The sequence below is a fragment of the Tupaia chinensis genome, unplaced genomic scaffold, assembly GCF_000334495.1.
Source record: "Tupaia chinensis unplaced genomic scaffold, TupChi_1.0 Scaffold000066_1, whole genome shotgun sequence".
Taxonomy (NCBI): Eukaryota; Metazoa; Chordata; class Mammalia; order Scandentia; family Tupaiidae; genus Tupaia; species Tupaia belangeri.
Window position 1 is genome coordinate 6,675,674 of NW_006159525.1, and position 23,717 is coordinate 6,699,390.

At 44.3% G+C, this 23,717-nt stretch overlaps 1 protein-coding gene across 3 annotated transcripts in view; it reads left to right on the top strand.

Moving 5' to 3' along the window:
- ZFP64 (ZFP64 zinc finger protein) overlaps positions 1-23,717 on the top strand; it is a 71,545-nt gene that overhangs the window by 24,696 nt on the left and 23,132 nt on the right. For 2 of the 3 annotated variants that reach the window (XM_006141904.3, XM_006141905.3), the window contains exons 5-6: positions 5,459-5,710; positions 12,693-14,638. In XM_006141904.3, coding sequence (XP_006141966.1) covers positions 5,459-5,710; positions 12,693-13,969 — 1,529 coding nt within the window. In that variant the 3' untranslated portion in view covers positions 13,970-14,638. Of the gene's footprint in view, positions 1-5,458; positions 5,711-12,692; positions 14,639-23,717 lie in introns of those variants that run through there. The other variant, XM_006141906.3, reaches the window with a different exon arrangement.

Here is a 23,717-nt window from a genome sequence, read left to right on the forward strand (position 1 = left end):
ATAAACGTGTAACATGCTAGGCACACACTGAAACTTAGTGTGGCTTCACTACTTGTTCAAGTCTGCAGTTGCTTGGCCATGACCAGTGAGTGCCTTGTTACAGTGGAGTCACCATCATAGCTAATCAGCCTCACAGTGTCATGTCATTTGGTTTTATTCTAATTATCCAAATATTAAATTTCAAGTATTGTAAGCATTCTAATGCAACAAGAGATGAAACTCTCCTCGTAGGTTTCATGTGTTAAAGTCCCATCAGTCTAGCATAGAATATTTATCCTTGAAAGAATAAAGCACTATAAATATTAAAGATGGGGCCAGCAGGTGGCATGGTGGTTAGGGCGCAGAATCCCATATGGCCTTCCTGTCCAGTTCAGGTCTAAACCTGGCAGCTTGAAAACACACTGGATGCATATATGTGTATGCCCTAAATCCTGAAAGGAGAATGGAAGAGAAGGGATTACAGCATAGGCATCCGCCTTGGGAGGCAATTTCTCACTTTCCCTCTCTCTCTCTGTTGAGTACACATGCCCTATGGCAAAAAAAAAAAAAAATTAAAATAAGATGACTAGAATTGTAAAAATAGAAATGAGAGCCGTCACTTTAAGTCAATTTCTGCAAATATTCAGAAAACATCTATATACCATGAGCCAAACATGTATTTGTGGGGTAGTTTCTGCCTGTCTGAAGCGTCGTACAACATTGCTGAGCAGAGTCGATGAGACGTCCCTGCGTTACTTTCAGAAAGAAGGCTGTTTTTATTAAGCCTGGGGGCCGAGGAGCACCCATAATGACAGGACTCTTCTCCAGCTGAGCTGGCTAAAGCCCTCCTGCTTTCACCACTCCGTACCTGGTTGCAAACGTGCAGCACAGTGACCACGGGAATACTCAGCTGCCGACACCAAGAAAGTACTGCTCCTGGAGTTTTGAGTTTGATACTAAAATTTCTTTCTTTCTTTTTTTTTCTTTTCGAGAGATTTTTGCTATAGGGTAGTGTGCTTGATGGAGAGACAGGAAGCAGGAAGTCATCGCCTAGAGAGGATAGCCATGCTGCAATCCCTTCTCCGTGCTCGGGATTTTGGGCATGCATGCATGCATGCCCGTTGTAAGTTGTGAGCCGCTGGGTCCAAGACTTGAACCATGGTCAACTGTGCAGGAATCCAGCGACATAGCCATTACACCATCTGCTGGTCCCTGACTACTAAAATTTCTTGTTTCTTTTTTTTTTTTTAAGAACTATTTTTTTAACTTTATTTATTAATTTATTTTAATTTGACCAGAGAGAGAGAGAGACCCACAGAGAGGGACAGTGAGAAAGCAAGCCTCCAGGTCTAGGACTCAAACTGTGGTTGGCCATGTGGTAGTGTCCAGCACCTTTACCGTCATGCCATCTGCTGGCCCCTAAAATTTCTTTTTTCTTTTTTTTTTTTTTTTGCTATAGGGCACATGCATTTGCCAGGACAGCGAGAGACAGAGAGACAGAAAGCGAGAAATCACCTGGGGGGATGGCCACACGCAATCCCCTCTCCTCCATTCTCCTCTTGGGATCTTGGGGCACGCACACACTCGCACCCAGCTCCGGAACTCGAACTGCAGTCGACTTACATGGGAGTCCAGAGACATAGCCATTACGCCAACTGCTGGTCCCCCATAAAATTTATAATAAAGTAATCTTTAAAAAACTTTTAGATGTATCTTTAAATCCCAAATGTTTATGATAATAGTGATTGGCTTTAGCTGACAGTTTAACATTTGGTTGTTTAAAATTTAGCCAAAATACATGTTTGATGAATAAAGTGATAAGTTAAAATTGTGACTCACAGTCCACGTCCTTCTAATCAACAGTCCCACATCATCAGTCTTTTTTTATTAGTAAATTTTTAAATTTCTTCCAAGAGCAAGAAAGACAGAGAGAAGAGAGGAAAGAAACAGTACCCCTACCAAGGCTCAATGCATGACCCAGCCCGTCTTCAGCCAGGCTTGGATCGTGGGTACTTGTGCGCCCAGTAACTCAGGAAGAACAGGAACTCTCTTGTGGGATTACCTTGCAAAACGTTGCACTTCACCACTGAGCTATTGTTAGCCCTCAAATATCACAAGCCTTAATTGTCTCCTTTGCATCACTCTACAAGTTTTGCTTGCATATACCAGGCCTAAAAACATAACACTGTTCATTTTTTCCATCTCTTGATAAGATAATATGTACTGTCACTGTGATTTGCTTTTTTCATTTAATATTGGCTATAATTTCATGTCAGAATTTATTGGGTTGTTGGAAAAGTCATAATGCATTTTTGCATAAAAAAAAGAAAAAGATCTCTCATGACCGATACGTACCTACTTCATTCTTGTCACTGGCCAAATAGGGGAGTGGTTCAATAATTTATGACACATCAGCACAGTCCAATACTTCAACTTTAAAAAAAATCATATTGTGAGGGGCTGGCAGGGTGCTGGACTTCCACATAGTGAACCATGGTTTGAGTCCTGGACCTGGCGGCTAATACGCTTTTCTCTCTCTCTCTCTCTCTCTCTCTCTCTCTCTCTCTCATCAAATTAAAATAAATAAATAAAGTTAAATAAAATAATTTTTTTTAAAAAAAAAATTTTTTTTTTTTAAATCATGTTGTGGGACCAGCCCCATGGCCTGCTGGTTAAGGCAGCCAGATCCCATACGTCCAAAGACATGGTTCAAATCCTGGCCCTAGCATCTTGAAAAACATGGCAGGGGGGCCAGCAGGTGGTATGGTGGTTTAGGTGGTGGACTCTCACATGGTCAACCACAGTTTTATTCCCAGACCTGGTGGCTTGCTTTCTCACTTTGCCTTTCTCTCTCCCTGTCTCTCTCTGGTCACATTAATTAATAATAATAAATAAAATTGAATAAATAAATCTTTCTTTAAAAAAAAAAGTATATGTGGTGCTGAGCCCAAAATCTCAACAAGATGGAGAAAAAAGATTTCAGAGTGACCTTGCCCCATTGGGTTATTTTTCCCCTCTGTCTCTCTCTCTGTCTCTCTCTCTGTCTCTCTGGCATGCTGGCACGCCTTCTGGCAAATGATAAAAAACAGGTTGCAGAGACGAAACAATGTGAAAGAGATGATCAAAATTACTTTGAAGCCAAGAAAGTAGTCAGTGGGGAGCAGTGTAGCATTTGGCTAAAAAAAATGTCTTGGGTTCTAGTGCCAGTTGGAAGGATTAAGTGAGATGATTCAAAGGCGCAGTGCCATTCAAAGTGCTTCAGTTGACGTTAGCCAAGATGTTTCTTTTGCAGCAAGAGGGGAAAAGGTGCATGCAGGCATATGTGCATACACACACACACACACACAGACTGGGAAAATACACATCAGAAAGTTAGCAGTTGGGCCCAGCAGGTAGCGTGGTGGTTAAGGTGCTGGACTTCCACATGGCTGACTGTGGTGGTGTGAAAATCACACTGGGTACATATGTGTGAATGCCCAAAATCCCAGGAAGAGTGTAGCAGATGGGATTGTATGTGGCCATCCCCCCTGGGGTCTTACTTTTTCTCTTTCTCTCTCTGGTGAGCACATGTCCCCTATGGCAAACCCTAAAAAAATATATATATATATATATATCACAGTTGTGGCACAAGTGAGGACACCGCTACAGAACACTGGAGCTAGTCAGAGGCCCAAGGTTCAGGTGCACCAGCAGGGGTGTCTGTGACCCTAACTGGATGGACAGGGGGGTCGGGGAACACAGCACCACAGGACCCTTCACGGCTCCCCATCTCTGTCTCTTGCTCATAAAAAAAAAAAAAAAATGAGTAGGCTTTAAAAAAAGAACAAGTTAACAGGGCTAGCATGTAGCATGAAGGTTAAGGTGCTGGATCCCACATGGCCAATTCTGCAGTTTGAGTCCTGGACCTAGCAAAAATCATGCTGGGCAGGGCCAGCAGGTGTCATAGTAGTTAAGACACTGGACTGCCACACGGCTGACCATAGTTTAAGTCCCAGACCTGGTGACTTGCTTTCCAACCTTCTCTCCCTCTCTTTCTCTCTTTAATACACTAAATTAAATAAATAGGGGGCGGGCAGGAAATGTGGTGGATTCCCACATGGCCAACCACAGTTCAAGTCTCGGACCTGGCGGCTTTCTTTCTCATTTCTCTCTCTCTCTCTCTCTCTCTCTCTCTCTCTCTCTATCTCTTTCTTTCTCTCTCTCTCTTTTACTCTTTCTCTGTCCCTCTCTGGTCAAATTAAAAAAATAAATAAATAAAGTTAAATAAAATAATCCCCTTTTAAAAATTAAACAAATAATTAAAAAAAAAAAAAAGAGTTAGAGATGCTAGGCATGTATGTGTACATACCCAAAATCCCAAGAGGAGAATGGAGGAGAAGGGATTGCAGCATAGCCATCCACCCTCTGTGTGTCCGGAGGTGGGGGGAGCGGGTATTTCTCACGTTTCCTCTGGCTTTCTCCAGCAAGTGCACATGCTCTGTGGCAAAAATCTTTTTAAAATCTTAAAAAGTAAAGTTAGCTGTTGTTCATGGGTTGCAAATAATATATGTATTAATGAAGTTCGGATTAAGCTGCTGTAACAGAGAAACTGAAAGATGGGGGTTTATGTGTCTCTCATATAACTGATGAGAGGTGAGCAGGCTGTCTAGGACAGGCCAGCACCTGTCCTGGGAGATTGCCCAGGAATGGAAGTTCCTCTCTTCTCACGACGTTACGTTACTCCAGCATCTAAAGGGGTGTGCTCTCACCTGCTCTCACCTGCTCTCACCTGCCTACTCGCCCCTCTGTCCTGCTTACAGATAGCAAGGAGGAGGGAAAAAGAAAAAAGTAAAAGAAGCAAGAACTTCTTTTACAGGAGGGACACCCTCTACTTTCTTGCCATTGCCCTGATGGAAGCGCCATCATAGATCACACCTGTCTGCAAATGGGGCTAAGAAGGGCAGTCTAGCTGGTCAGTCACAAGCTCTGCTAAAATTTAGGGATTCGGGGCTGGCAGGTGGTGTAGTTGAGGTGCTGGACTCCCACATGGCAGGCTGTGGCTTGCTTTCTCGCTTTCCCTTTCTCTCTCTGTCTCTCTCTGGTCAAAATTTTTAAAATAATATTAATAATGAATAAAATTTAAAAATTCTTTAAAATTTAAGAGTTCTAATTTTAGGGTATGTCTGTTTCAAAAAAGGAAAAAGGAGAGAATGAATACAAGAGACAACTACCAATTTCTTATTTTACTTAAAATTTTAATTGCCTTCTAGTAGGATATAATGAAAGATTCATATTCATTGTGAAAAATGCCAATAAGGAAAATAGAAGATGCTCCCCCTCTTGGACGATGTTAGCTCTTTGCCAATCATCCATCCAGCTTTATGGTTTTCTCAATATTCTTTGGTAGTTGCCTATTACTTTTCTCCTAAGGTGGTGGGAAATAAGCCTATTTCTTTTTTTAACTCTTGCTTCCTGGTGCCATCTGTGTGTGTGTCTGAAGGAGACAAACCCCACAAGTGTGAAGTCTGCGGCAAGTGCTTTAGCCGGAAAGATAAGCTGAAGACCCACATGCGGTGCCACACGGGCGTGAAGCCCTACAAGTGCAAAACATGCGACTACGCCGCGGCCGACAGCAGCAGCCTCAACAAGCACCTGCGGATACACTCCGACGAGCGCCCCTTCAAGTGCCAGATCTGCCCCTACGCCAGCCGCAACTCCAGCCAGCTCACCGTCCACCTGCGCTCCCACACAGGTAAGTCTCGGCTCTTTGCTCTCTCCCTCTCTGCTCCTCACCTCCTACTGCTTGAATCAGAAGCATCTTAAGGCATTTAGTCACAATGTAAGAAAACAAGTTGGAGATGTCTGGTCATCCCATTGTTTGTATTTTTCCTCTGCCCAGAAGAACTTCTCTTCTGGGTAAAATAGGGAAAACCTTCAACCTTATACCTTTATATATATTTATATAATGTTATAACAATAACTAATTCACTAGTAAAGCATGTAACTGAGGAGGTGCACTAAGTGAAGTGTGTGTGTGTGTGTGTGTGTGTATGCATATATGTATGTGTGTGTGTGTATATATATAATGCAAGTAGAAAGGATAAGTGCATTACAGTTAGACATTTCAATTCTTTTTTAAGAGGTTTTAGGATTTTTTTAGTAGAAAGGATAAGTTTTGTAAGGCTTGTTATACGTAATATGCATGTGCGTACTGGGTTATAGCATTTCAATAATTTTTAAAGTATTCTTTGATTAGTCTGGGACAACTTGAAAAATATGCGTCAAAGTCAGCAGAGTAGGTAACTCAACAAATGATGTACAGTTTTCTTTTGACATGTGTCTCGGTTAGCTATTGATACAATGATGCTGTGTAACAACCACCACAAAATCTCAGTGGCATATTATAATATACACTTATTGCTTACATACTTCAGGTCGGCAGGGGGTTGACTAAACCACTCTGTTTATCTTAGCTTGGCTTAAAATCATACTCTGTAGGAAAGGCCAGTGTGTCTCATCTGGGCTGGGACCTGCTGGCTATGGGCTAGCTGGCTGCCCACTGACCTAGACTGAGGTAATTTGGATCTGCTCCGTACATCTCTCATCCTCCCCCTGGGACTGTGGACTACCTAGACTTGTCCTTATGAAAATGGCTGAGGTGCAAGCAAGCAAACCCCAGTGGGTAAGCCCATTTCACATCTCTGCTCACGTCAGTCTGCAAACATCACTTTGGCTAAAGCAAGTCCCCTGGTTGGGTCTGGTGTCAGGGATGGGACTGAGCTCGCCCACAGCAAGAGATCACCACAAGGTTACATGGCAAAGGTTAGAGATACAGGGAGGGGTGAAGAATCGGGGCCATTTTGGCAAACAACTGCAGGCCACCTTCATCCTCACCATCATTCCCGTTTCTCTGCCATACAAAATACATTCACACCTCCCAAGACCCCTCTGAGTGTCATTCAGACTTGACACGCTCTACCAGGTCTGAACGTGGTTCTCTTCATTTACAGATGAAGTAAAGAGACAAGTTGTTTGTTCCCACATGCCCAACGTAGAGTCATGAAACCGATCCAAGGTGATTGCAATCACCCTGCTCTTCGAACTGAGAAGATTAAGAGGCACTTGGCAGTCACTGTAGCATTTCCGAAATTCCTCTGGGCAAATTCCCCAGGCCCCTCACTCAGGGAGTAGGGGATGTTTCTTCATTAGGCCTTGTCTCATTTCCCTGGTTCCTAACCCAGCCCCACTGGAACATTCCTTCCATCACCTTCCTTAGCCATTTTGGAAAAAGATTGGAAAATGCACCACTGAGAAAGTTTCACAGCCTGCTTCCTGCCTACCAAAAGCTCGGAGTCTTCACATTCTGGTTTTTTGTTTGTTTATTTGTTTGAGAGGTTTTTGCTTTGGGGCATGTGCACTCGCCAGCAAGACCAAGAGAGATAGACAGAAAGCGAGAAATCATTCCCCAGGGGGAATGGCACACAATTCCTTCTCTTTCATTCTCTCCTCTGGATCTTGGGCACGCACGGACATACACCCTACATGAGTTTAAGCCACCGGGTCCAGGACTCGAACCACGGTCGACTACATGGGAGTTCAGCAACATAGCCATTACGCCCACTGCTGCTCCCCCACATTTTGTTTTTTGTTATTGTTGTTTTTAAGAATTATTTATTTATTTATTTTATTTGCTCACCAGAGAGAAAGAGGGAAAATGAGAAAGCAAGCTGCCAAGTCTGGGACTTAAACCATAGTCAGCCATGTGGTAGTCCCGTGCCTTCACCACCATGCCACCTGCTGCTCCCCACATTTTGTTTTACCTAGGCTGATGACAGATTTGCTGGTAGAACTATTTTGAAAACTTCTTAAATCTCCTCTGTGTCCACATGCCAAAAACCATGCCCACAACTGTTTTAGAATCTTGCGCCTTTCTCCAAACTCACCGATAGGCACTTCTGTGGGTCCTTGGGCTCCTTTTGTCCAGCCGAGAAAACCCACTTGGCACCGGCTGACGTTTTTGAAAACTTCAACAAGGAGTCTTACATTTCGACCCCTCGTTTCTCATTCAGTCTTCACTCTGAGATGAGCTCCCAGAATATGCTCTTGTCCCCGGGCTGGCTGTTTACTTTGAAAATGCTATCTGGAGGTGAGAAGCTACGTCCAGCCAATCTCTGACTTGCTGTATTCCCTCAGAACTCTGTGTAGAAACTGGCCAGTTCTGGTCTGTCTCTTTCTTCCAGTCTGCTTAGCAGACTCTTTCACCATTTGACCTAGAATTTACTTCTTTACTCCCGTACAGAATTCATCATGTGCATTTTCTTAGCAATCATAGGTGACAGATTCACCAACTATCTGGCATCCAATAGTGGAAATTGTCATTTTTCCAGCCTCTACCTATAATCCAGTCCCAAAACCTGTGCTGCCTGTTGATATTCTGGTTCTGTGATGACAACACCCGATTGCTGGATACCAGTGTCTGTATTAGTTATCTCATGTCACAATGATGCAGGATAATTAAAAAAAAAAAAATTGCAGAACTTCAGCAAGCAAAATATTAATAGTAAGCTTTTTCTGTTCCCATGTTGGAGATCAGCTGGTGTCGTCTAGGTAGCTCTGCTGATCTTGGCTAGACTCATTCACAAGCCTGAGGATCTGCAGGCAGTCGGCTGCATGTCCACTGGCCTGGACTGAGGTAATCCTCAGCTTTCTCCTGGGACCAGCGGGTCAGGCCAGGACTGACCTCCTGGCAGTGACCAACGTGCAAGCAAACAAGTCCCAATGAGCAGCCCATTTCAAGCTATTACTTGTGTCAGGCCTACTTAACTACCATGGCCAAGTCCAATGACATAGTTGAACCTGCTGCTGTGAGTCATGGCAGGTCACCCTGCCCTTGTTGGGAGAGCACACAGATGCCATGGCTACAGGGAGGGATGGGAGTTGGTGAGACTTGGGGACATTTTTTTAAGCTTCTACTACAAGGTTTTTTTTTTTTTAATTATCCTGCATCATTGTGATGCTTCACTGATTTTCTTTGGAAATCAGTCCCAGCCTACATCAGAGAAGCAGAAGGATCCATTTATGAAAGTAGTTCATGTTGACTTCTAAGGATGAACTTACCATTTCGAGTAGCATGTTTAAATTAATATAGAAAAGATGTGTTTTCTACAAATTTAAATGCGTACCATTTATGCACCGTCTCCATGGAGCATTCACTCCCCTTCTATAAATCTTTGGCTCTTATAAAATGTTCAACAGCAGAATTCTGTTCCTATTGATTTGATGGACTGATGACATAAGCTATTTTAGTAGCTACCTATACTCCAAAAAGGTCTCTCCGCTGAAATACACTGGTCCCGCATTCATTCAGCGACTATGCATCAGACACTGTGGGATCAGGCAGTGGACAGGATGAAGCACACAGTTAGCTCTAAAAGTCTTACCATCGGGTAGCACTGTTTGACCAGTATACCTCCTTTAAAGAATCACTTAGAGAAAAGGGTGGGGATGAAGAAGGTGATGACAAAGGGACTTAAGTCTGTGGTTTCATGAGTCAACATGGTGTTAAACTCTGAAACTTACTTATGAGCCTTGGTTATCTTATATGTCTAGGTTTCACCTCTGCAGATTGCTAATAGAAATAAAAACACGAGGCCAGCAAGTGGTATGGTGGTTAAGGCCCTGAATTCCCACATGGTTGACTGTGGTTCAAGTCCCAGACCTGGCAGCTTGAAAATCACGCCAAGTTTGTGTGCGTGCATGCCCAGAATCCCAATGGAGGAGAAGGGACTTCACCATGCCACCCCCTCGGGGCGGGGGGGGATTTTTCACCTTCCCTCTCTCTGTCTCTTTCTGTCCTTCTCTAGCGACTGCACATGCACTATAGCAAAAAATAAATAAAGAAAGAAAAGGAAAGAAAAGATTATCAGAAAAACGAAAGGACTGGGCAGGGAGGTAACTGGAAAGCCTAGAGCATTCTGAAGGAGGGATTCTCATTCTAGGTCCGTACCATCTCCCATCTGGGATCCCTGAATAGAGTTTAGGAGATAGGGCCACAAACTTGGATGGGAAAAAATTTACATCTTCATTTCCACTAACCTGTGCTGAGATGTGTCATGTCCTTCAGCTATGAAAATAGGCAGTCCATCAGATAATGGCACGTTAGAGGAAATCGCAGATCTTCTCATAACAACTGCTGCAGGCAGATCAGGGCCACTCTCTCCACTTAGACAGTGTGGTGGTTACTGGGCCCGCCGCCGGAGCTTGGTATTTAATCCAGCAATAAAGCACGCATGCTGGCAGACGTACCCCACCTTTTTTCCCTTTAATAACTATTTTAATATACTTGGTTGCTTTTATACTCCTTTGGGGTTTTATTTTAGTTCACTTTGTACATTTAAAACATTCATCTGAGAAGGATTCCATGGGCTTCAATAGACTGTCAAAAAAGGGTAATGGCGGGCCAGCAGTTAGCGTAATGGCTATGTCACTGGACTCCCATGGAGTCGACCGCGGTTCGAGTCGTGGATCCGGTGGCTTAAACTCACGCCGGGAGCATATGCGTGCGTGCCCAAGATCCCGAGAGGAGAATGGAGGAGAAGGGATTGTGGTGTGACCATCCCCCCTGGGGAGTGATTTCTCACTTTCTGTCTCTCTGTCTTTCTCTGTCTTTCTGGCGAGCGCACACGCCCTGTAGCAAAAATCTCTCAAAAAAAAAAAAGTTTCGAATAATATTCTAAGGCAGAAAAAGCAGACTTTCTGAAAAGGGCCAGACAGTAAATATTTCAGGCTTCGAGAGTCACAACTGTACTCTGTCATTACAGTGAGAAGGCGACCACATGTAAACAAATGATCAGGAGTCTGTGCCAATAAAACTTTATTTACAAGGTTGACCCTGTAGCCTAGTGGTTAAGTGAACCAGATCCCAGATAGTTGACCACAGCTCGATTCCCAGCCCCCACTAGCTTGAGAAATACTTTGGGCGTGTGTGCGTGCATGCATGCATGTCCAAAATCCCCACAGGATGAAGAAATGGAGCAGAGGGGACCATGCCCCACTGTGGTTGTGCTGTCTCTCCCTCTCTTTCTCTGTCTCTCCATCCCTCTGGTGAATGCATACAATTAAAAATAAATAAATAATTTTGGCAATGAAAATAATTGTTTTTCAGGCAGGATTTGGCCCATGGGTGACACTTCCCATGCCTCATACCAGAGTTTAGTGTACATGATCTCGGTGACATTTAGCCACACAAAGTGTGATTTCACTTTAGGCCTCTCAGTGTCCTAGACACTGAGAAATTACCCCCAGCACCCCTAATTATATTAAACAGCTTCAGGTGATATACATTTTATGCAAAAAAAAAAAAAAAAAAAGGAGCACAATCCTAGTCTTTTGAGTTTATGGCCTAAGAAAGCGAATGTGGGTTAAACATACAGATAATTCCCAGCATCGAAGAATGTCTGCTCTGGAATCAGCCTGGACTGGAATCCAAGCCAGGTGACCACAAGCAAGTTACATAGTCTGTCTGGGTGTCAGCCTCCTTGTCTGCACCATGGTGTTAACAATAATGGGGGTGAGGGGGGACCGTGGCATGGTGGTTACGGAGCTGGATTCCAACAGGGTTGACTGCAGTTCGAGTCCTGCACCCAGAAGCTTGAAAATCATGCCAGGCAAGTGTGCGTGCATGCCCACAATCCCAGGTGGAGAATAGAGAAGGGATTGTGGCATGGCTATCCCCTCAGGGGGAATGATTTCTCACTTTCTCTATGGCAAACATATGTGCACTCTATGACAAAAACCTGAAAAAAAAAAAAACGAAAAGAATATTAACACTACTGCCCACCTCATGGCGATGTTGCCAGCATCAAATGAGACCTCTTGTGGAGTGTTCCATGTCATGCCTGCTCTCTGGACAATTAAGCTGCTGTCATTTTGTTTGCATAAGCTGCATTGAGATGGGCACAAGGGCTGTCAATTTGCTTGAGTTATCAGTGCCTTAGATAGTTTGGACTTGGCATTCATCAAGGAAACAAATTTGGAATATCATGTCCATTCAGACGTTGGCAATTTCGCTTTCCCTGCTCATCTTTCAGCAACTGTGATTTTTTTTTTAAATTCAAACAGCTGGATTTTATAACAGCACAAGTAAAGAATACAGCGGGCCATTTGGGATAAACACATTTGTACAGTAAACCTATCTTTATTGATAAAAATCTGCATGAAGTTTAAGCTGGGTGTTTCAATCATTGGAAAAAGAATACTCGGATGAGTGCAACGTGGAGCTGACCTATTTGAAAATATGTTGATGACTCTCTTGCGACATGTAACTCGGTCAAAAATCATCGGATTATGCGAATGACCTAACTGAGCTATTAACTGTGATAGCAAGCGGGCGTGTTCACTGGGAACGATAGCGTGAGTGTTTTAAAGAATATATTTACAAACTATATTTTATTTGGGACAATTAAGTAGCTCTTTTCAATCTCACATTTTTCTTCTGGGCTTTAAGGGTGGTGGTGGTTTAGGTTTGGGGAAAGAAAGCCTTCCCCGTTGTCCTCCTCCCAGGGGCTGCTAGGAGCTGCAGTTAGGAGGTCTCCACCCGCCTTGGTATTGCGATTTTTCTGTGTAAGGTCTCCACCCACCCGCCTTGGTATTGCGATTTTTCTGTGTGTGCTTCGGGGGGATCCGCTGTCGTTGTTGCCTGCCTGTTCTTATCGAAACTCACCTTGTGTTGACAGGGGACGCCCCCTTCCAGTGCTGGCTCTGTAGCGCCAAGTTCAAAATCAGCTCGGACTTGAAAAGGCACATGCGGGTGCACTCGGGGGAGAAGCCTTTCAAGTGCGAGTTCTGCAATGTCCGCTGCACCATGAAGGGAAACCTCAAGTCGCACATCCGCATCAAGCACAGCGGGAATAACTTCAAGTGTCCGCATTGCGACTTCCTAGGGGACAGTAAAGCCACGCTCCGGAAGCACAGCCGCGTGCACCAGTCAGAGCACCCGGAGAAGTGCTCGGAGTGCAGCTACTCCTGCTCCAGCAAGGCGGCGCTGCGCGTGCACCAGCGCATCCACTGCACCGACCGGCCCTTCAAGTGCAGCCACTGCAGCTTCGACACCAAGCAGCCCAGCAACCTGAGCAAGCACATGAAGAAGTTCCACGGGGACATGGTCAAGGCTGAGGCGCTGGATAGGAAGGACACGGGCAGGCAGAGCAGCCGGCAGGTGGCCAGGCTGGACGCCAAGAAGACTTTCCACTGTGACATATGCGAGGCCTCCTTCATGCGGGAGGACTCGCTTCGCAGCCACAAGAGACAGCACAGTGAGTACAACGAGAATAAGAACTCGGATGTGACCGTCCTCCAGTTTCAGATTGACCCCAACAAGCAGCCCACCACACCCCTCACTGTGGGCCACCTACAGGTGCCCCTCCAGCCCAACCAAGTGCCCCAGTTCAGCGAAGGGAGAGTGAAAATTATCGTCGGGCATCAGATGCCCCAGACCAACACCATCGTCCAGGCCGCGGCTGCTGCGGTCAACATCATGCCCCCTGCTCTGGTGGCCCAGAACACAGAGGAACTCCCGGGGAACAGCCGGCTGCAGATCTTGCGCCAGGTCAGTCTGATCGCCCCCCCGCAATCCTCGGGGTGTCCGAGCGAGGCGGGTGGCATGACCCAGCCAACTGTCCTGCTGACCACTCACGACCAGGCAGACGGAGCCACCCTGCATCAGGCTCTGATTCCGACCGCCCCAGCCGGCCCGCAGGAAGGCTCCGGCAACCAGACTTTCATCACCAGCTCGGGGATTACTTGCACTGACTTTGAAGGCCTTAACGCTTTGATTCAGGAGGGGACAGCCGAAGTGACCGTCGTGAGTGACGGCAGCCAGAGCATTGCGGTGGCCACCACGGCCCCTCCCATCTTCTCCTCCCAGCAAGAACTGCCCAAGCAGACTTACCCCATCATTCAGGGCGCCACCCACCCAGCCCTGCTCTGCCCAGCCGACTCCATACCAGATTAGTACTTAGGAAAGAAGGGGCAGGAGGAGGGACGAGGAGGAAATGGGGAGTAAAGAGGCTTACGCCTCATGTTTTTAAGGGCAGTTGTGCATTCCCTCTTCCCCCCTCCCCCGGGCCCGTTATAAATTGTAATTTTATACTGCTTACTCTGATTTTTAACAGTCACAACTTTGAAATCACCTCAGAATCGCCGTGTTGTAATTATTGTAAAATCTTAAAGGTTGATTCCAATTAGGGTTGGAATTAAATGCATTAAGTAGTGAATTCATTTGTTCATTTCCAACTTGATTTTCCAACTCTAATAAACGAAGGGTTTTTTCCATCTCATTGAATTTGTGTAGTAGATGGTACTTCTCAGCTTTTCGTAAGCCCATTCTGGAACACACCCCCGCCCCCGGAGTTTGGGGTATTAGTGCTTTAGTACACGGAGCAAATCTATTGGCATGAAGGACCATTTTCTACATAATGTTACATGGATACTTGACAAAACAAAAATGATGTTTAGTGCTAATGAGCAAAAGGAATGGTTCCTTAATAAATTGATATCCAATTAAAATTTACCAAATGTTAATGATCCTTTAGAGTCAAAGTACGGTTTGGAGATAAAGTGGAAGGAGTATGAGTTTTTATATAATAAAGGAAGACTTGAAGCAGTCACAAACGTTTTTTGTTTTGTTTTGTTTTTTAGTTTTTACTGTAGGATGTGTGTACTCACCAGAGAGAGAAAGAAGGAAAGTGAGAAATCCCTTGCTGCAATCCCTTCTCCATTCTTTTTTTCTTTTTTTTTTTTTTTTTTTGGAGAGGTTTTTTCGCTATAGGGCACATGCGCTCGCCGGACAGACAGAGAGAGACAGAGAGATAGAAAGCAAGAAATCACCCCCCAGGGGGGATGGTCACGCCGCAATCCCTTCTCCTCCATTCTCCTCTCGGGATCTTGGGCACGCACGCACACGCGCCCGGCGTGAGTTTAAGCCACCGGGTCCGGGACACGAACCGCAGTCGACTACATGGGAGTCCAGCGACATAGCCATTACGCTAACTGCTGGTTCCCCCTTCTCCATTCTTTTGAGATTTGGGGCATACATGCACATGTGCCCAGTGTGAGTTTCTTTTTTCTTATTTTTTTTAAAGAATTATTTTATTTATCTTTTTTTTTTTTTATTTGACTAGAGAGGGACAGAGTGAGAGAGAGAAAGAGAGAGAGAGAGAAAGTGAGAAAACAAGCCACCAGGTCTAGGACTCAAACCACGGTCAGCCATGTGGGAGTCCAACGCCCTTAACCACCACGCCACCTGCCAGCACTCCCAGTGTGAGTTTCAAGCTGCCAGGACTTAAACCATAGTTAGCCATAAGGGAGTCTAGCACCTTAACCACTATGCTACTTCGCTGGCCCCGCCAAGTCTGATTTCCAAGTTCCTGGGTCTGGGACTCAGATCCCAAGTAACTAGATTTGGGATCCGGCACCTTAACCTCTCCACTATGTGCCGCCCCAAGCCACAGAGGTTTTTAGTCTTCTCATAAATAGCTTTATACATAAACACTTTACTTTCTTCAAGATAAATTAAATAGTTGCAGTAACTAGAGCACGCCATATGAGTGTCATTTTTATTTTGAAACTTCAGACTGATATTCAGACTGACAATCTTGACATTTCTGTTTAGATGCAAATATGATGCAAGTTCCTACTAACCCTTAATAAAGGATTTCCAGGATTCATTCATTCTCTCTCTCTACATACATACTTATTTATTTATTTATATAATTATAATAATCTCTTTTCTCCCTATATATAAATATATAATTTATATATATATAAAATTTCTGTCTCAAAAACTCAAATTGTGTTCAGTTCTGAATTGAAATGCCATTTAATCAGTAGATGGCGCCAGAGAGCAAACTAGAATTACAACTACTTAACACCCAAAGACGTTTTCCAGGGTTGTAATAATCTGGTTTCTAGCATCATCAAGGGGGGTGGTAAGGAGGGAAGGTCATTCTTATGAAAGAAGCATTTTCAAAAGTTAGGAGTATACTTAGATACATTTTTTACCAGCGTTGTTACCACTTTCATTTTTCCCACTTATTTCATCAAAATTGTCATGCAGATCATCTCACTTTTCCATAAAGATACAATTTTCTTTTTCTTTTTTTTTTTTTTTTTGGAGAGGTTTTTGCTATAGGGCGCGAGCGCTTGCCAAACAGACAGAGAGAGAGACAGAGAGACAGAAAGCGAGAAATCACCCCCCAGGGGGGATGGTCACGCCACAATCCCTTCTCCTCCATTCTCCTCTCAGGATCTTGGGCACGCACGCACACACGCCCAGCGTGAATTTTAAGCCACTGGGTCCAGGACGCGAACCGCGGTCCACTACGTGGGAGTCCAGCGACATAGCCATTATGCTAACTGCTGGTCCCAAGATACAATTTTATTTTTCTGTAATAAGTTAGGGAAATACAAAATAGTGGAGTTAGAAACATGTCGAGTGGGGGATCAGCAGGTGGATGGTGGTTGAAGCGCTGGACTCCCACATGGCCAACCACAGTTCCAGTCCCTGATCTGGCAACTTGCTTTCTCGCTTTCCCTCTCTCTCTGTGTCTGTCTCTGGTGAGCACACATGCCTTATAGGCAAATTCAAAAGAAATAAATACATAATTTATTTTTTAAAAAAACATAGAATGTACCTGTCGGAAATGCAAAAATCCACTCTTAAGAAATACAGAGAGCTGGGTTTGTCTCTACTGCTTAGTAGTTGAACACAGTTCTGATTTTTGCTGTTTCTTTTGCCAGAACCTCTTTGTCTTCACACGAGCAGTGGCAATAACAAGACTGTAGCTATGGTTTGGGTCGTAACTGAAAAGCTTGCAGGGTACGACGTGGGTCATTTCATCACCTTGGACTTAACTGCTTGCAGCACAAGGAGACGATTCAGCTATCGGATTTTAGCAGGGAAGTGTCTGGTCATGAACCCGGTCCATGTCTTTCTCGTTTCCCAAGTGCCCCCTTTTTTAACTGTTTTTAGAGAGATTTTTGCTATAAGGCACATGCCTCACCAGAGAGGCAGAGAGACAGAAAGAGAAAAATCACCCTCTAGGGGGATGGCTACACCGCAGTCCCTCCAGATTTTTGGTATGCACGCACATGCACACACATGTGCACACACACCTGGTGTGAGTTTTAAGCCACCAGATCTGGGACTCGACTTGCAGCAACTACATGGGAGTCCAGCAACGTAACCATTACACCATTTGCTGGTCCTTCAACTTTCAAAGAACTTTTTCTGACTGTAAGTGTAACATGTATTCAGGATAGAAAATATGAGAAACAAAACATTAAGAAACAATTGAAGGGGCTGGCGGGTGGCCTAGTGGTTAAGGGAGCTGGACTCCCACATGGCTGACCGCCATTCGAGTCCCAGAACCTGGTGGCTTGCTTTCTCTCTCTCTTTCTCTCTCTCTCTCTCTCTCACACACACACACACACGCACGCACGCACGCTCTGTCCCTCTCTGCTTAAATTAAATAAATAAAGTTGCATAAAGTAATTAAAAAAAAAAAAAAAGCCCTGAAGCAGAACTGTGACTGGCATGTGTGAGGTGAACGTGGCCAGGGAAGAGCAAGCAAGGGAATGAAGAGCAGGTGGAAAGTGGGGCTGAGAAGGGCCTTATTCCCTTTCTTATTTTAATTGCCAGACAGCACATGTGCTCACCAAAGAGAGACAGAGAGTGAGGGAGAAAGCCCTCACACCTCAGTGGGGCATGATCACACAGCAATCCCTTCTCCTCCGTTTCTCCAATCTGTTAAGATTGGGAGCATGCACACACATGTGCCTGGCATGTTTTTTGAGTTGCTTGGGCAGGATTTGAAGCCAAATGGTCAGCGCTGTGGGATTCAGTTCCCTTAACCCCTAGGCTACAGGGCCAGCTCAGATTCCCTATTTTTTATATCTGATGTATTTTGTAATGATAATAACTAAAATAATAATTACAGTTGTATTTGTTCTGCCAACACTTGGTTGCCAAAGGGGCATGCACTGCAGTCACACAAGGGAGGTGGGTTCCTTGCCCTCTGGGTGCCCCCCACCTAGTAAAGAAGACAGGCAAGTTGTCACATCACCTTTATGTGCCAATGGGGGACGCAGAGGCATGTGGCCCAGATTTGGGGGATCCACTCAGGGGAGACGAGGGGGAGGGTGGGATGTGGTGGGAGATAATACCTGACGAGTCAGAATGCTCTGTAGGAGTTACTCTGCTGAAAGCAAAGATCTGAGAAACCCAGGAAGAGCATTTTAGGTGGGCTGGACTACATGAAGGTCTGGAGGGACAGAGGCCTTTTTTTTTTTTTTGAAGAGGTTTTTGCTATAGGGCATGTGCGCTCGCCAGACAGAGAGAGACAGAGAGACAGACAGAAAGCGAGAAATCACCCCCTCCCGGGGCGGGGGGGGGGATGGCCACACCGCGATCCGGTCTCCTCTAGGAATCTTGGGCACGCACACACACGTGCCCAGTGTGAGTTTTAAGCCACCGGGTCCGGGATGCGAACCACGGTCGACTATGTGGGAGTCCAGCGACATAGCCATTACACCAACTGCTGGTCCCTGGAGGGACAGAGGCCATTTATAATTGGAGCATTTTGCTAGAAGGAAAAAGGCAAATAAAAAGGTCATTGCTCTTTTTGGAATGTTAGCTCCTGGAGAGGATGTTCCTTTCTAGAAAAGAAATACCACATTTGTACCAAATTTATAAGATATACTGGGAGAATAGTGTAAATGAGTTCTCTTTATAATGGGAGACCAAGCTCAGAAGCTGTAAAATAATGACAAATGCTGCCCCCAGTGGTGGGGTGCAGCAACAACACAACAGGCCAAACCTTGCAATTGACCTCCTTCAGGTCAGATTCCAAGAAAAGTCAGTCCCACGCCACAGAGCGGATCCAAGTATGCATTTTCTTCCTAGCCTTGAGATATACATTTATTATTGCTATAAATGTGTGTATAAGTCCTTGTCAATCTGATTATTCTTACCTGTGTGACTTTATTCCTATTTTCAGTGTTAGTAGCTGTGATAGATTGGATTCTTGTTTTGAACTCCCAGTTATAGGATGTTTACCCACCCTTTCCTTGGCATCGTGGTGGGTGGAGTGCACTTTCCTGCCTTGCTGGTTTGAGGCAGAGCTATGTGACTTGCTTGACCAATGGAATCTTAGTGGACCCGGTGGGTAGAGGGGCTTTAAATGTGGCTGTGAGGTGTGGCTCATTCTCTGGCTTTCAAATGATAAGCCATGAGAAGAGTGTGCCCTGTGTAGAAAATGGCCCAAGGAGAAAGGAACACATAGAGTGAACCTCAACCCAACCTATGGCCTAGAGACAAGACCAGCATAGCCATGACCAGCCTACAGAGCCAGAAAAAAAATTTTTTTAAATCTATGTGGAGGGGCCAACAGGTGTTGGTTACAAGTGCTGGACTCCCACATGGCCAACCATGGTTTGAGTACCGGACCTAGCAGCTTGCTTTCTCACCTTCTCTCTCTCTCTCTCTCTCTCTCTCTCTCTCTCTCTCTCTCTCCCTCTCCCTCTCCCTCTCTCTTTCTCTCTCTTTCCTTCCCCTTCCCCCAATCTGGTCAAATTTTAAAAATAAATAAATAAAGTTAAATAAAATAATTTTTAAAAAAATCTGTGCGGAAAGCCATTGAGATTTTGAGGTTGTTTGTTACACAGCACAAACTGACTAATACAGTGGATTATTGGTAAATAATCAACTTAATGATTTCCTACTGAATTGCCATATACAGTGTTCAATACTTGGATGACTGAAACCATGTTTTCCCTATAATAACTGATACTTTAAAATCACTTTCAACACAGCATGGTGAAAAAGAATTTATCTTTATAAGTTCTTCACATCTTGTCTTCTTGGCTTGCTTGCCTTTTTTTTTCTTTTCTGGACAATTCTCTTTCCACTGAAGGAGAACCTATCCATATATGGGATCCCCTCTCAATCTACACAATACCTGTTAGGCTTCATGTAGACATATTTTGCTAGAGGCAGTATGAGGAGACTGAAAAGTTGATGGAAAATGGAATTAAAGTATGAATTTATTTTGGTGCAAACATTTTGAAATTCAGGGCCGGCTGGTGGCATAGCGGTTAAGGTGTTGGACTCCCACATGGCCGACCATTGTAATTTCTCACTTTCCCTCTCACTGTCTCTCTCCAGTGAGCACACATGCCCCATGACAAAAACAAACAAGCAAAAAGTTTAGATCCATGCAGTTTTTACAAAATACATATTTTCCATGAACAGTTTAAAAAGTCCTCTATTTTCCCTGTTGTCTCTGAGATTCAACATCTGACAGGAGAGAATGAAAGGAATAGTGTTGGAGACACCTCAGCTTCTGTAATACTTTCCACCATCCCAAAAAGGAGTCCATTCATTTGAAGCTAAATTCATGTTATCATGTGTCTGCTGAAGGAAGGTCAAACTTCAGATTAATTTGAAAAATCAGTATGTTGAAGGCTCAATAAGAACTTAAATTTTTCTTAGTATTAAAATTTCTTTAAATTTAGCAAACCAGGCTTCATTTTTGCAAAGCATCTTTCAACTTAAGAGTCAGTATAGACAGCATAGATACCCAAATCTTTAAGCAGGCAAATAAGCACTGTCTTTCAAACACTTAAACCTGGTTGTAAGTTTAATCAGGCCTGTTGAGAACTAGAACCATTAGCAGTCAGAGGTAATAGTTAAACACAAAGGCTCTGAAGTCAAAAAGAACTGGTTCAATCCCCACATCCGCAGTTTCACAGGTGTCTAACCCAGGCGAGTGAGCGTTTTGCTGAGGGCATTTGATACTCACAACTTTGAGATGAAAACCAAGTGGATGTTTATCGTGCCCACTTTTCAGGTGGTAAAACACGTTACCAATAGGTGACGTGGTGGTAAAGATGTTGGACTCCCACATGGCAGACCACAGTTCAAGTCCCAGACCTGGCGGGTTGCTCTGTCTCTGGTGAGTGCACTTGCTGTGTTGCAAATATAAAAATAATAATAAATAAAATTAAATAATTCTTAAAAAAAAAAAAATCGAGGTCCAAAGGTCAGATTCATGATCGATCCACTTTGCGCATTACCACCCAGACCATGTCAAAATTTACCATCACACTCAACTCCTTCATTCTATTTGGAGCCTTAGAATTTGTGCCTCAGGCCAGCAGGTGGTATAGTGGTTAAGGAACTAGATTCCCACATGGTCGACCATGGTTCGAGTCCCGAACCTGGTGGCTTGCTTTCTCACTCCCCACCCCCACCTCTGTGTCTCTCTCTCTGGTAAGCATATGTACCCTACAGCAAACTAATAATCAATTAAATTAATAATTTTTTTTTTAAAAAAAAGAATTTGAGCCTCTGACAGCAGAGAGGGGAGATGGGGTTGTGAACTTCTAGTCCCAAACCTGGCAGCTTAAAAACAAGCTGAGGGCCAGGGCACCCAGACCTTTGCAGTAAAATCAGTGGTTGCATGTGTGTTCATGCCCAAAATCCTGAGAGGAGAATGAAGTAGAAGAGATAGCAGCATGATCTTCTCCCATCGGGGGTGCTTTCTCATTTTCTCTGTCTCTCGATTTCTCCGTTTCTCTGTCTCTCTGTCTCCAGTGAGTACATGCACCCTAAAGCAAAAAAAAAAAAAAAAACTTTCACTCGCAGACCCTCAGAACTGGGATTAGAGAGCAGGTAGTTATTTGGGAGGTGATCCAAGAAACAGCAGTGGAGGATTAGGGAAGTGAGACGGCAAAGGAAGACAGCCAGGCCAGGGCCAGTGCTCAGCAATTACCCTTACGGCAGCTAGAGATGAATTCTGCTGGAAACCTCGAAGACCATGAGGAAGTCAGGTCTCTGAATGATTACACCTCCTCCCCAAGGAGAAGGTGCGAGGGAGCTGAGGTATTTGTCCTCCAGCTCCCTTCAGTTATTGCATAGATATCACCTAAAATCTTGTTAAAATGCAGATTTTGATTAAGGTGTGTCTCAAAAAGGGTTTTTTTATAGAGTTGTTTTTTTCTTTTTTAAGAGATTTTTGCTATAGGGTGCATGCACTTACTAGAAAGACAGAGAGGGACAGAGAGACAGAGAACAAGAAATCACCCCCCAAGGGGGATGGCAACACCACAGTCCCCTCTCCTCCAATCTCCTCTCTGGATTTTGGGCATGTACGTACAAACACCCAGGGTGAATTTTAAGCTACTGGATCCAGGACTCGAGCCACGGTCGACCACGTGAGAGTCCAGTGACATAACCAATACCATCTGCAGATGCCATGTCTGTACATAGAGAAGCTTTACACACTTGGATAAGGAGGCCTGTCCGCAGCTACATCGCTCGCAATTACCGAGCTGGAAACCACCCATTGGCAGAGGGGCGTGTGAAGTGCAGTAGACGGTGGAGGTTGCAGGTTACAGAGAGCAAAAATTGACAACCACAGCTACCTGCAGCAGTGTGTGGACTCACACACTTGAAGGAGGGAAGGAAAAATACTCACAAAAATGCAAAAGAGACAAAACTAAGCAACATATTATCTAAGTGACAAAACTCTAAATAATTCCACAAAGGCCCACCTATGCGCTAGTGGTTAAGGTGGCTGGATTCCAGGTGGCTGACTTGTAAGAATCCAGTCCCAAACCAGGCAGCTTAAAAATAAGCTGGGTGCAGGGCTGGCAGGTGGTGTGGTGGTTGAGGCACCGGATTTCCACACGGCCGACCATGGTTCAAGTCCCAGACCTGGAGGCTGGCTTGCTCGCTTTCTCTCTCTCTCTCTCTCTCTCTCTCCTTGCCCCACCCTCACGTCTCTCTCTGGTCAGATTAAAAAAATAAAAAATCTGGGAACTGGTAGGTGGCATGGTGGTTAAAGACACTGGACTCCCACATGGCCAACTGCAGTTCTAGTCCCAGACCTGGTGGCTTGGTTTCTCACTTTCTCTCTCTCTCTCTCTCTCGCTCTCGCTCTCACTCTTGCTCTCTCTCTCTGTCCCTCTCTGGTCAAATCTAAATTAATTTATTAATTAAGTTAGAGAAAATAAGTTTTAAAAAAATACTGTCTAACCTATAAAGAAAAAAATTAAAACAACAAAATAAAACTGGGCACAGGGCCAGCAGGTGGCATGGTGGTTAGAGGGCTGGACTCCCATACAGTTTAAGCGCTGGCCTTCTTTCCACATGGTCAGGGTGCTGGATTTCCACATGGTTCGCTGGTGGCTTGCTTTTTCATTTACTCTCTCTTTTTCTCCAGTGAGAACACATTCCCTACAGCAATTTTAAAATAATAATACATTAAATTTAAAATTAAATAAATAAATAAAACAAACCAGGTGCTGGGCCAGCAGGTAGCATGGTGATTTAGGTGCATGGCTGACCACGCACGGTTCAAGTCCCAGACATGGTGACTTGCTTTCTCGCTTTCTCTCTTCTCTCTCTCTCTCTCTCTCTCTCAAGAGCACATGCCCTATAGCAAATTTTAAATTATTATTTATCAATAATAAATAAAATTTTAAAACCAATTATAGTATTTATAATTAGAAGAAGGTGGCAGAAGGAAGGAAAAGTTCATGGACAGGTAGGTGAAATTTTTTTTGGCACTAAGAACGTTTCGTATCTTGGTGCTGGTGACAGCCACAAGTTGGTGTGCATTTTAGTTCTTAAAATGCGCAGTTATGTTTTGCATACTCTTGTATGTATGTCAAAGTTTATGATTTAAAACTTAAAAACT